Source organism: Numida meleagris, chromosome 6 (genome assembly GCF_002078875.1).
Source record: "Numida meleagris isolate 19003 breed g44 Domestic line chromosome 6, NumMel1.0, whole genome shotgun sequence".
NCBI lineage: Eukaryota > Metazoa > Chordata > Aves > Galliformes > Numididae > Numida > Numida meleagris.
Genome location: NC_034414.1, coordinates 50196360 through 50210297, shown reverse-complemented (window position 1 = coordinate 50210297; position 13938 = coordinate 50196360). Strand labels below are relative to the sequence as shown.

General features: G+C 39.7%; 1 protein-coding gene across 3 annotated transcripts in view; it reads right to left on the bottom strand.

Annotated features, from left to right (window-relative positions):
- Window positions 7272–13938, bottom strand: part of WDR25 (WD repeat domain 25) — a 60903-nt gene continuing 54236 nt past the window's right edge. For 2 of the 3 annotated variants that reach the window (XM_021401031.1, XM_021401033.1), the window contains exons 5-8: window positions 13064–13174; window positions 10869–11039; window positions 8592–8732; window positions 7272–8206 (exon numbers count right to left, since the gene is read on the bottom strand). In XM_021401031.1, the coding sequence (XP_021256706.1) occupies window positions 7985–8206; window positions 8592–8732; window positions 10869–11039; window positions 13064–13174 (645 nt within the window). In that variant the 3' untranslated portion in view covers window positions 7272–7984. The remainder of the gene's footprint in view (window positions 8207–8591; window positions 8733–10868; window positions 11040–13063; window positions 13175–13938) is intronic. The other variant, XM_021401032.1, reaches the window with a different exon arrangement.

Genomic DNA, 13938 nt, shown 5'->3' with positions numbered 1-13938 from the left:
GCCTCCTAGCTTGAATAAAGATGCTATTACTGGGTTTTGGTGCACTGTATCATTTCTCTCAAAGGTCTCCCTTGACAGACACCTTGGTAAAAAGCATTTTAAAATATATTGCAAAGGTTAACATTCTGGACACTTTGGGACTGCAGTCCCTGAGGCAATTTTTCAACCCTCTTTAAAATATACTGAAAAGGGGATGGTAGAGAAAAATGCTGTCCATTATTTGTACCATTATTTTATATCTCTCCCCAGTACCAAGGTCCAAAACAACTGAAGATCCACACAGAAATAAGCAAGCAGGATTCTTCATTACGTGGAATACCAGTTCAGAAGGCCATTTTGCCTGTTGAGTATTTGCATGAGCACATCTAAACTCGAAGACAGGAATTTTGTGCTAAAGCTCTATAACAATTGGTCAAAATGTAAGAAATTAGGCCAAGAATTACATTGTGTCACATCTAAATCTTGTTAAAAAGAACACATCTGCAGTTGTTCTACTGACATTGAATTAATTTGAACCAAAGAGAATGTGCATCTTAATATAAGCAATTGCAAAAGTAAGAGGAGAAACCGCTGATTCCCTCAGAGAGAACTTGTCAGGCTTCTCAATCCTATACTTCACTCTCTCTGAAGGGCATTTAGAATGCATCAAATAGCAAAAATCCCTAAGGTACATAATTAACGTGGTACTTCAGCTGGTATGTTCAATAAACAAGGAAAGTTTTCCATACATCATTAAGAAAATAGATTATTAAAAATTGAACTCCTGAAGTAGAGACCTGAGGCCCAAATGTAAATTATATCAGAATCTTGAATCCCAGGAGCATTGCTTTTAATAATGATACAATGCATGCCTCTGTTCCCTTCCCCATAAAGCTCTCAAAATGCCAATTACCCATGGCAGCATGCAGCTTCTCGAGTGCATTCAGCAACTCATTTGACATTGAAGCAGCCAAGACCAGACTGCTACAGCAGTGCCAGTTTACCTACTGAAAACTAAACAGCTGCAGGGCTGTCCTGAAAGCAAAGACCAAACTTATGGCAAATTTACCTTCTATATAGGTACACTGTGGGCCAAAGGATAACTCTGCTTTGACTAGCATCAAACTCTGTTCCTGTCTCCCTTTTCTCTTGTACTACCTTTCACCTGACAATACCACTCATTCTCCAACCGTCCTCCTATTATTCTTCAAAGCTTTCAGAGATTGTTCTTCTCACTGCATGCTGTTGCCTGTCCCTCCTGCTCTAGGTGTGCATCTCTGAAGCCAAGCACATACTCTATTTGAGCACTATGTGAAAGCATTGCAGAATTGAGTCTAGGATTTAGGGGACTCAGTATTAATCTTTTTTAAATAATCTGTGGAATACAAATGGCATCGGATTAAAAAAAAAAAAAAGAAAAAAGAGGTATTTCTGTATATTTTCAGATCTGTGCACACCATGCATCCTACAGAGCGTTTGCAATGATTCATCTCTTTTTACGTTAGGATGCGATTCACTTGACTGACATTTCATTTCTGAGGTGTTTAAAAGGGAGAAAGAATCAAAAGTGAACAGAGCTTGAGATCAGTACTGGTAACCTGTGCAGAGATGGTCCTTCCTTTCATACTGCAATAGGAACCCCATGTGTTTTTTCCTCACTGCTATTTATATTCCAGGGAAAAAAAAAATCTAAAAATTCTCTCATATAACCCTATTAAATCAGGAAATTAAAAGGATGACTTTTTTAAAAAAAGTAAATAGCTGTGGATGAGTTTTGGGGTATGGAATATGGTTAAGGTTTCACTCCTTAAGATATTTCCCCAGATTCAGAGCCACATATCTTGTCAAAATGTTATGTTTGAGGCTGTAGAAAGAAAAAAAATTAATCTGTGCAATATCTGAAGTTCACAGACTCCGTGCTTCATATTAATAGCATAAAGAGTACCTTCATTTTTTGTACTCACAGCAGTACATGATTTGAAATGGTTTCTGCCTTTCAAGTAATTGCATAGATTGAAACAAATAGCAAAGATTAGCAACTTAACCATCCAAATTGCAAATTAACTGGATGGGGCTACCAGATCTTTTATCTCTACTAATAAAAAATTATCTTTGTGAACAAGAATGATTAACAAAACAAAAGGAAAGAATCAAAATAACCCATTTCTGACATAAGGTATGAAATTCCTTCTCTCTTTACCTAATATCCAACTTGGACCATTCCTTATGCACTTTGAGGTAGATGGGCTCTGCAATTTACTTATATCACAAAACAAGAAGGTAATAAAGGAGGTGGTTATGCAGTGAAATATGAAAAATGACATAGTTCATAGGTGAAAATAAATTAAAATGATATTGTAAAGCAATTCTTCACTGCTTGTTTGCAGAAGAGTAGTAGCAACCTGAACACATGAAAATTGATTTCTTGAGGCAACCAGGTCTGTACCAGGGACAGTATAATTATGCACACATTACACAAATTACTTTTCTAAGGACACACTTCAAACAAATCACTGATTGAAATCTTACTCAGAAGTAGAAGCATTACCTGAGCTTTACGGCCTGATGAGAACTGGAGACAAACAGATCTAACCTGAAGCTGCCTGGACAGTCACTTCAGGCATTTTCAACATTGGTGAACATCAACGTTCTCCAAAGGTTTTTATTTATTTATTTATTTATTTGCTTTTCTTTTTCCAAAAATTGCACTCATGACAAACTAAGATGATACACCTTGTAGGTAAAGCTGTAATAAAAAAAAAATCTTCATGACAGTAAAGTAGTAATCAGAGATTGAAACAGAAGCAGACAGAAGTGAGGACAAGAGAGCGGAGAATCTGCAGAAAAAGCCTTATTAGAACATTGGGTGGTGCTAGGGAGCACGGAATGGACAGCAGCAGGCTGCTCGTGTGAATGCTTGCAATTGTAAAAGCAAATAGCATTGAAAATGCATGGAGGACCCTCACCTGGAGGCAAACCCTTTGTGAAGGGCAAAACGAGGGGATTCATTCCTTCTGCTTATTGATGTTCCTGTTTTCTAGACTCTGGGTGTAGGCAATATGAATGACTGCCAAAAGAAAAGCCCTCTAGACTTGGAAACGTATGCGAACAAAAGGGTGAAAGTTGCAGCAGATGAGAAAAATGAATACAATGGATGGATGGATCTTAAGAATTGATACTGTTTCTGCCAGTATTATCTTTGCAAACTTCCTGGGGAACGAACTAGTGTGCATCTTAGTTGCATTGGGCCATGCTGTCAAGGAGGCTGACACACTACAAGAAGTGGATAATGAAATGAAGGCACAGTTTTCCTGCATATTTGAGCCTGAGGAAAGCAAAGCTGCAGCCCAGAATTGCTTAAAAATATGAATAATGACTTGGAGAACTGGCCCCACCCCTGGAAGTGCTCAGGGCCAGGCTGGATGGGGCCCTGGGCTCTGATCTGGTGATTGGCAGTCAGCCCATGTCAGGGGTTGGAACTGGATGGGCTTTATGGTTCCTCCTAACACAAGCCATTCTGTGATTCTGTGATTCCACGAAAACTGGAAAACAGAAAAAGGCACAAATAAAGTGCAGTCTTCTCTGATTTCTGGCTGCCTTTCTAAGGACAGCAAGAATGAAAGCCTGAAAGCCATCAGTCAGAGAGCACCACAAAATGAGATTTTTTTTTTTTTGAAGATGAATATAGTATGAGCATATAGACTACTATATACTTAATTGAAAACAGGGTGCTGAAATGAAGGCAGAAAAACTGAGAATTAAATGGTGACAAGGAAAGAAGTGTCTAGGAGCAGCTAGGATAGTTCAAACTGAAGCTTAGCCAAAAGCAGAACAAATATTTTCAGTTGCCTACAATTCAAAACCACATACATCAGGACTGTGGAAAATTTGAGATCCCACAACTTTTTTATCTTATCATTTTTCTCTTTTCTGCCATAGTGCTATAGCTTTAAATTTAGTCTTATTAAATTTGTCTGAAAGAGTCCAAATGTACAGAAAGAGTCATCCCATTGTAATGCCATACCCTAACTTCCTCATTAGGCCTATAGCTGAGGTATATAGTGACTCACCAACAGTATTTCAACTGAGTGAACACAATAATTCTAATAACGGTCTGCTAATTAGCAGGTTTTTGAGATAAAGACACAGTTGAATAGCTTGCATCATCTAACACCCCAAATTAATAACGCTTCAGTAGCAAATAATAACATGTTAGAGATTGGTATTGTTACTTTTTGGTACAGTACAAAATAGATTAAAATGAACTCAGCTTGTCTATCTACAGAGCCTTAGACCATTTCAATTGGTGAAGATCTCTAGCTTGGCTCTAACACACAATGCCCTAGAAAAACTGCTCCTAAAGCAAGATTCAAACATTTCTAGATTACAATTTTATGAATAAAATTAATTAACCAACAATTCATTACATTCTAAAAGCTTCATCTGACCATAATGATCCTTGTTTGCAGCCCAAACAGTATTTGGTAATTGCAGAATGATGGAGCAATGTGGATATTTTTTGATTACAGTTCATTACATAAGATTACAAGGAAGAATCTGTCTTTGAATCATAATGAAAACTTAATTGACACCACTATGCTATAATATTTCAAATGATTAAATTTCAGTCTGTGTCTTAATCAGTTTTATATTAGAAAGAGATTTTAACAAGATAATGCTGTGAACATAATTTCATTCCTTTGTAAAACTGTTGGCTGGATCTCATAAGTAATTAAAAGTCCAGACATCTTGGAAATAACACACAAATGCAATTCCAAATTTAATATTCTTTAATATTATATAGTATATATATGTATATTATTTTCCTCTGCTATCTTTAATCAAAATTTGTCTTCTTTTTTTTCTCTTCTCCTATAAATGGTCTAAAAATTATACTTGTAAGATCATTTCAGGAAGGATAAATGACAGACACCAGAATCATGCCTCAGGACATAAGTTAAACTCAAGCAACAACATGGGTAGAATTACAAGAGGAAGCTACTTCTCTATGCAGTATGTGTAACAATTCCCCAAGGCTGCTCTCTCAAGATCTTCCACTTCATCCACAGGTAGTCTCAGCTGAAGGTGCTGAGAGCCCATTCAGATAAATAGCACTCTTCAAGTAGGCTATCATGAGTTCACATTTATTTCTGTGAACTATATACTTATACTGTGCTGTATTTAGACATATAACAGCCCAATCATAGAATCATAGAATTAGCCAGATTGGAAAAGACCTACAAGATCATCCAGTCCAACCATCCAGCTACCACCAATAACCCCACTAAACCATGTCTCTCAATGCTATATCTAAATGTTTCTTGAACACCTCCAGGGACGGTGACTCCACCACCTCCCTGGGCAGCCTGTTCCAGCGCCTGACCACTCTTTCACAAAAGTAGTATTTCCTAATGTCCAGCCTAAATCTCCCCTGGTGCAACTTGAAGCCATTCCCCCTCATCCTGTCACTAGTTACAAGAGAGAAGAGGCTGACACCCAGCTCACTACAACCTCCCTTCAGGTAGTTAAAGAGAGCAATAAGGTCTCCCCTGAGCCTCCTCTTCTCCAGACTGAACAATCCCAGCTCCTTCAGCTGTTCCTCATCAGGCCTGTGCTCCACACCCCTCACCAGCTTCATCGTCCTCCTCTGAACACGCTCCAGGGCCTCAATGTCTTTCTTGCAGTGAGGGGCCCAAAAGACACAGTACTTGAGGTGGGGCCTCACCAGGGCTGAGTACAGAGGGAGAATGACTTCCCTACTCCTACTGGCAACACTATTTCTGATACAAGCCAGGATGCCATTGGCCTTCTTGGCCACCTGGGCACACTGCTGGCTCATGCTCAGCCGAGCATTGACCAATACCCCCAAATCCGTTCCCTCCACACAACCTTCCAGCCACTCTGCCCCAAGCCTGTAGCGTTGCCTGGGGTTGTTGCGGCCAAAGTGCAGGACCCGGCACTTGGTCTTGTTGAACCTCATCCCGTTGGCTTCAGTCCAGAGATCCAGCCTGTCCAGATCTCTCTGTAGGGCCTCTCTACCCCCAGGCAGATCGACACTTCCTGCCAGCTTGGTTTCGTCTGCAAACTTACTGAGGGTGCTCTCAATGCCCTCATCCAGGTCATCAATAAAGATGTTGAAAAAGACAGGCCCCAGCACTGACCCCTGGGGAACACCACTCGTGACTGGTCAAGCCCAAGATAAGCCCCTGTAGAGATTAATAGGATGTATTGCATGACTGCAGCGCTACCCATCCTTCATATTGACACATCAGGCAGCTGCAAGTTCTGAAGTGGTGAGAGCACCTTTAGAACTAAAATACCTGGAGGAAGGGAAACAGAGCCACACTCTTAGGCAATGACACGCAGTTGTGATTCATCCAGCCCAAATAGAGGCAACTACTACTGTTTTCACCTCAACTCCTTCTGATATTCATGAAGATGCTCTGGAAGAATGGCATAAACACCAGCACCACAGGTTTAATTTGGAATAAGCCCTCAAATCACAGAACCAGTTAGTTGTTGAAAGGTCCAGCTGGCTTGTGTGCTAGATCCACTGTCAAGAGAAATGCAAAATTCTGCCTTATGTCAAAAATTGCCTAACAAGAAAGCAAGAAATGGAGAAAAATAAGTAGTTATTTGCACTACCTCACATGGATCACTAAACCATAATGCCCTATGTTAAAACCTATCAAAGCTGTTGCTAAGATGATTAAAACTACACAGTCACAATATTTTGATCTAGATTTCAGACTATATAAAAATTAAGGATAACTGGAACCATGGTCTCGGTACAGGCTTATCACTTACTACAAGGTAAAGGAACACAGATTACAAAACCAATAGAGTACATTTTGCTTATTTCTTAATTAGAATCTGCCATTTTCAAAAGTGTTCTGATTTTTGTCCTTGAAAAATCCATTTCAGAGCATTTAAAAACAGTATATAAAGTTAAAATCTCACATTGCATTTGTGCCAATAAAAACAAATCAGAAGAACATAAGATGCTACACATGAAAATGAAAGTACACAGTTATGGCCGAACGGATTCTCCGTTTGCTGCAGAATAGCCCAGCTACAGCCTGAATGACAAAGAACATCCCCTGCACAGAACAGCACAAAGACAATTTTCTACATGTAAATGACATTAAGAGGTATGGAGAAATGCACTGCATTTGCAATAAATCGAAGTAGCATATTAATTATCCCACCCCCCGCACACAGTATCAATTTCATGGCAATCTTGAGTACTAACTTGTGAAGATTAAGGAGTAAAACAATTAAGTACCAACACCTTGTATTAAAAAAAGTTTTATTTTTTCCATTAAAAAAATATTTACACATAGTTTTGTTTTGACTATATACAGTCACACATTTGACTTCAAAACTCATAATCTTAAATATAGGAATCTAGGGAGCACAAACTTACTGACCTCAAAATTATCTCCAATTTCTTCCCTTAAAACTCTGAGAGAACATTTTACTATAAGCTGGGCTGGTAATACCTGCCTGTTTCCAAAAGAGGCAGTCCCATCTGTCCTGTGACCTTGCCCCTCTTGCATGTACGACGTTGTTTTGCCTTGAACTGTGTATCGACAAAGAAATACATCATCCCTTGACTGACACATCAGTGACCAGGGCAAGGAGCTAAGCTAGTGACAATCTGGTTTAAGAAAGCTGAAGTAAAAGCTACATAAAAAGGGTAATAATTTTCTTCAAGTCTAGATTCTCACACCAGGGTTGGGCTAGACAAGCACCAGCACATTGGCGCAAAAAAGGCAGAAATTTGTCACCAGGGCCCAGGGAGAGAGAACACTTCTTTGCTCAGCAGCTAATCACAGAATCCTCTTAACTGCATTATGAAAGCGTATGTTTAGCGGTCCAAGAAGAAAAGATAAGTCTCTGCTGCCTACAACACATCACAACAAATATCACATTGCATATCATAGTTTATTCCCTCCGAAACACCAAAGCCTTTGATGGATGAAGAGAAAAGTTACTTTGCTTGTTATTGCCAGATCTTGATTTCTCCAGCCCAATCAGAAGTTGCAAGGAGTGATGGCAGTACTGGGTGAAATACTGCACTCACACAAGCTTCTCTATGTGCCGACAAAGTACGAACAATCCTAGAAGTATGGTAGTTATAGAAAAACACTTTGCCATCTGAACTTCCTGTCACCAGAAGTGTTCCATCTGGAGAAAACTCACAGCCCACTGCAAATCCTTCCACCTGTTAAAAAAAAAAATCAATAACAGTGTAACTCCTGATGCTGATCAGGGAAGTCCATTGTGGTATACAGAAAAATGAATATAGTACAAAAAAATGCATATTTAAATAAACATGCATTAAGGACTTCTTCAGGTTTATATTAAGACACAGCCATAACACCAACTTACTTAATCAAGCTATTAAGTATCCAGAAAGCCTTTTAATAACTATTTTCTTCAGAGTGTATATAATGCAAAATTGCACATGGGAAAGCATAGGAAGGTGATTAATATCAATCACTGATTTATCATCAAGCGCTATTAGCAGACATATTAAAAAGCACAGGTACTTTGCTCTCTGCCTTGCTTCTGGACTTGGATAATATCATTCTGGTGAAAGGAAATACCTTATGTCCTTCGTATCTCTTCTTTTTGTTGATTCGGTAAGGTCGCTGGGAGGAAAACAATGCCACGTAGTTCCCATTTGTCTGAGCAACAAACACAGACTCTCTTGGGTGCAGAGCCAGACTTGGACAAGTGTAACGCTCCTGAAATTAATTTTTAAGAAAGTTTTGTTACAGTGTAGAAGAGGTAAAAAACTGTCCAGTTCAGAGATGCTGTCAGCCCACAGAAGGTCAGCTGTATGTATTTCTCTCTACATTAGAGAGGTATGGATTTGAAGGATGGACTGTTCAGTGGATTAAGAACAGGTTGGCTGGTCGCAGCCAAAGGGTTGTGATTAATAGCTCTATGTCAGGGTGGAGGCCGGTCATGAGTGGTGTCCTTCAGGAGTTGGTCTTGAGACTGGTGCTCTTCAACATCTTTATCATATAAACATAGATGATGGAATGGAGTGCACCCTCTGCAAGTTTGCAGATGACACCAAGCTGAGCAGTGCAGTAGACACATTGGAGGGATGGGAAGCCATCCAGAGGGACCTGGACAGGCTGAGGAAGTGGGCCCATGTGAACCTAATGAGTGTCAACAAGGCCAAATGCAAGGTGCTGCACTTGGGCTGGGGCAATCCCAGGTATTTATACAGCCTGGGGGAAGAACTCCTTGAGAGCAGCCCTGCAGAGAGGGACTTGGGGGTCCTGGTGCATGAGAAGCTGGACATGAGCCAGCAGTGTGTGCTGGCAGCCTGGAAGGCCAACTATGTTCTGGGCTGCATTAAAAGAGGAGTGGCCAGCAGGGAGAGGGAGGTGGTGGTCCCCCTCTACTCAGCTCTTGTGAGGCCCCATCTGCAGTACTGTGTCCAGGCCTGGGGCCCCCAGCACAAGAAAGATGCAAAGCTCTTGGAACAGGTCCAGAGGAGGGCCACCAAGATGATCAGAGGGCTGGAGCACCTCTCCTACGAAGAAAGGTTGAGGGAACCAGGCTTGTTTAGCTTGGGGAAGAGAAGGCTCCGGGGAGACCTCATTGTGGCCTTCCAATACTTGAAGGGAGCGTATAAACAGGAGGGGGATTGATTGTTTACAAGGGTGGATAGCAAGAGGACAAGGGGAAATGGTTTTAAACTGAGACAGGGGTGATTTAGGTTAGATATGAGGAGGAAGTTTTTCACTCAGAGGGTGGTGACACACTGGATCAGCTTGCCCAGGGAGGCTGTGGATGACCCAACCCTGGAGGCATTCAAGGCCAGGCTGGACGTGGCTCTGGGCAGCCTGGTCTAGTGGTTGGCAACCCTGCACACAGCAGGGGGGTTAAAACTAGATGATTTTTGTGGTCCTTTTCAACCCAGGCCATTCTATGATTCTACGATAGGATAGGCAGGTTATTAGGAAAAACAGCCCTTTTTGACTCCGAACCTGACTGCTCTGTACTTTATTTATTTCATACTCTTCTTTTTTTTTTTTTTTCCTATTGCCTAGTCAGGATGATGAAATATTTAATAGCAAAGACATAACTGTGGAAATTAAACATGAAACAATCCCACTGTTCACCTACTACGCATCTTTGTCAGTAGAGAACTGCTCATTCCAGCCAAAATGCATCTGTATACAATTCAATCATATTATATTACATAAGATATTAGACTTGGGTTTTCAGAAAAGACCCAGGGAGTTGGAATTATCTATTAACGTCCTTGGTAATCTCCTTTGAAGCTGTCAGCCTTTCTAGACAATTTAGTCCATTAAATATCTTGCTTGGACAGATTACTGAGAGAAATACTGTACCTGCCTTGATAAAAGTAAATTTTGCCTCTGTGATTATGTCATACAAGATATCAGTATGCATGTATCAGGTTGCTGTTATTATGCAAATATTAAATTCAATTTGTCAATAGTCTTCATTCCAGCTAATTAAAATGTATCATTTCGCTATCCTAGGAGAAGTGCAGGAAAAGAAACGTGGTTGCTACAGCAAGTACAGTCATAGACCATTGGCAAGCTAAAATAGCACTGCAGTGCTCTTACCTAAACACAGCTTAGATGTCAGTGAACTAGCAATGAAAATAAATACTTTTACACAAGGCGATCTATCCATTTTCCAGGAGGTTTTTAAAGGTTAAATAAATGTTGTTAAAATATGAAATAAAGCATCCTGAAACTAACATTTAGAGCATCATACACCATACAATGATCTTATGAAAACAACAGAAGTTTTGTGGGTTTTTTTGTCTAAAAAATTGACAAGATGAAATTCTACACCATGACCCCAGCAGTAATAGTTGTTAATCTTACATGAAAAATTTGATTGGAAATTTTTGCAGCACTCTGGAAGTCCCATGCAATGATAGTACGATCAGCTGAGTCTCGGCTTACTGCATCTGTACTTGTAAGAAATTCTTTGCCTTCAGGAAGAAAGAGAATATCCAACGTCTGTTGTACTGCAGCTTTGTACACTCTTGTCACCTAGTAGACAAGAAAGTTTGTTATTTTTGGACAGATTAGAAAAGCATGATAATCTGTGTTCTCGGTATCAACACCTATCTCCAACCAATCATATTTTTTTTAATACGTGAAAAAATATTTCATTTTTAAATACTGAAGTACTAGCATATCAAATAGTTTGGTAATGTATGTAAATAGTTCAGACAGTGGAAAAATACATGAATTAGAAAAGAAAGCAGCTTGCATAATTTATATATTATATTTGTATAGACATAGGATTCTGTTACACATTCTTAAGGAATTAGAGTTTGATCCAAAAAGAGTTTTAGATGCTAGTGCTGTGGAGATGAGTATACACAAGCATCCTTCTATTTTACAAACTCTATGTGCTCTGAGGATCAGTTTGGAGATTTCTTCTTCCAGGAAATTTTGCAAGATTATCTTTCAGTCTTTTTGTTCTCAAAATCTTCAGCTAGTTACAGAGGCAGGGAAAGGAAAGAAATTGTTAGCAGGGACTTGCAACTTAAAGGACATGTCAGGAAATAAGTGAATATTCTTGTTGATCATTCTAGATTTAATTGTAAATTACTGTTTATGACAGGGAATGAGCGAACTGGAGAATTCAGGACACTCTTCCAGTCCCACGCTGCTGTGGAGAAAAGCTTGCACACCTAGTATGTACACACAGACATGCTTCAAAGAAGGTCACCTTTTTCTCCTTTGCAGAAGATACCCCAGTTCACTGAGGACTCAACCTGACACCCTCTCCTGAAAAAAAGGAAACCCAAGCAGAGTTTGCTCTTCTGAAGTGCTGCCAGAGACGGGGCTAGTGGTGACAGCAATGCTGTTCATAAGAATTTCAGTGCTTTAAGGACTCAGCAAACATCTTGCCTTTTTCTGTAGGGAATCAATCCCATACCTCCTACCACATCTGCCCACCAAGGCCCTGGCACAAGGCAGCCTCTGCTGCTGCTAAAACAAAGGCACTTTCAGCCACTCTGCAGAAAGCAGGGGGCAGAGGGAAAAGAGCTGTCAGTGCTTCGAAGTATGTCTGGGCTTAGGAGTAAATACTGTGCCTCATGCAACAGCTCCAATTTTGCAATTAATTCCATGAGCAATCTCCAGAGAAGTTTATGGTATGAAAGCAAATACCAAAGTTTTCAAATCATTTTCCCAAATCAAAATACCTTTTAAGTATTTCCCTCGAGTTTCCCTATTGCCTTCTCCCATTCCCTCAGTGTCAACAGGCTCATTGTCCTAAGAACAAGTCAAGATCTTCTTTTAGGACTTATACCACAGAGGGCTGGATGCACACAGAAATGGATCCTCAGCCACAGGACTCTGAATATTTCAACAGCCTGTGAAGTAGATCTAAAGAAGTGCAAAGGATTTTGAACTATTCTAAGGAATATATGAATAATTTTAATTTCCTCTCTTTCCAACTTTCTTCACAAAATTCTACATCTGTGTTGTCTACTTTGAATCTTGAAAATCAATACCTTTGATTTCCTTTTCTGATTTACCTCCACTGAAGAGAGACTTCAAGGCAAGTGGCCAGATCAAAGTAGTTCATTTCTGAATATGCTGATCTTTAAAACTAGGACACTGGAAGATTCTTCGTTATTAACATCTAAGACTTTCTTTCCAAGATAGCTAAAACATAACAGCCTCCCTTTCCAACACAGCGTTTAGAGGTTAGTCCTTCTTGTAACCTCATAGAATTACCAACTGAGCAGAGAGAGTGTTTGCAGTATTATATTGAAACAGTTCTCAACTTTATGAGGCATTTCCATGCCTGCGTAATGTCTGTAACATAGCATATGGCTGCTGAGTTCAGGGGCCCAGAGCTACTGTAAGAAGAGATACTTTTAGAAAAAAAAAAAAAAATCAGGTATTGCAATGAAATATCCTAGATTATAATTCTGTTTTATACTTTAATAAAAAAAATAATTTACAATATCAAACAGTACAAGAACTTCTCAATTCCTTGCCTCAAGCCCTAAATCTATGAGAGTCTGGAAACGTTCAGAACATGCTGATCCTACTGTAGGGTGAGAGACACTAGATGATCTCCTGAGGTCCCTTCCAGCTCTGCTTCCTGTGATCTCAGCATGTAGTGGTATGGTAGCAACTGCTCCAAGTGTTTTTCTCAGGCTCTGTGAAATGAGATTTGGGAACAGAATGTTTGCACTTAGTGAAGAGCCTTGGTCATGCAAGCACCCTACGCACACTCCAATAACATCAATAAGATGTAAACCTGCAGACAAAAAATCAGCACATTTTTCAGCAATATGCCTGCATTTTTAAGATAGAGAATATACAACTGTGCTACTGCACGAGTCAAATTTTTCATCCAAGGAATTTGCATAATATGCAAAGCAATTAAACTTTGTAAAGCCAAAACTGATATTTGCATATTTATAGCCTCCACTTTGTCTATGGAGAAATCACCATGCATAGCTATTTCTTCACCAAGTTATAAAAGGAAGCCCACAGTTCATTAGTAAAGTAGAAAATCAAGCTATTTCGTAGGAGCTGAAAAAAAAGAAAAAAGTTAAAGAAAATACACCCAATTTATAATGGTTGCCTGTAACGTGAAATGGAAAACCACACAGAATCTTGACAGCTGCAGGAACTACAGGAGAACTGAAACAAATGTAAATTGTGAGGAGGGGGAAAAATGGCAGAGGGGAGCTCTACCATCTCCACACAGGTAAAGAGGCAGCTACATCTACCTGATCAAGCTGTGGATGTCCCTGTTCAATGCAGGGAAGTTGGACTAGATGACCTCTAAAGGTCCCTTTCAACTCTAATGATTGTATGATTCTATGGCAATGTGGAAATACTTTTTAAGTTTTGCTGAAATTCACTATGGCTCTTACATGAACTGCCATCATCAATTCAAACATTTTCACTGCTG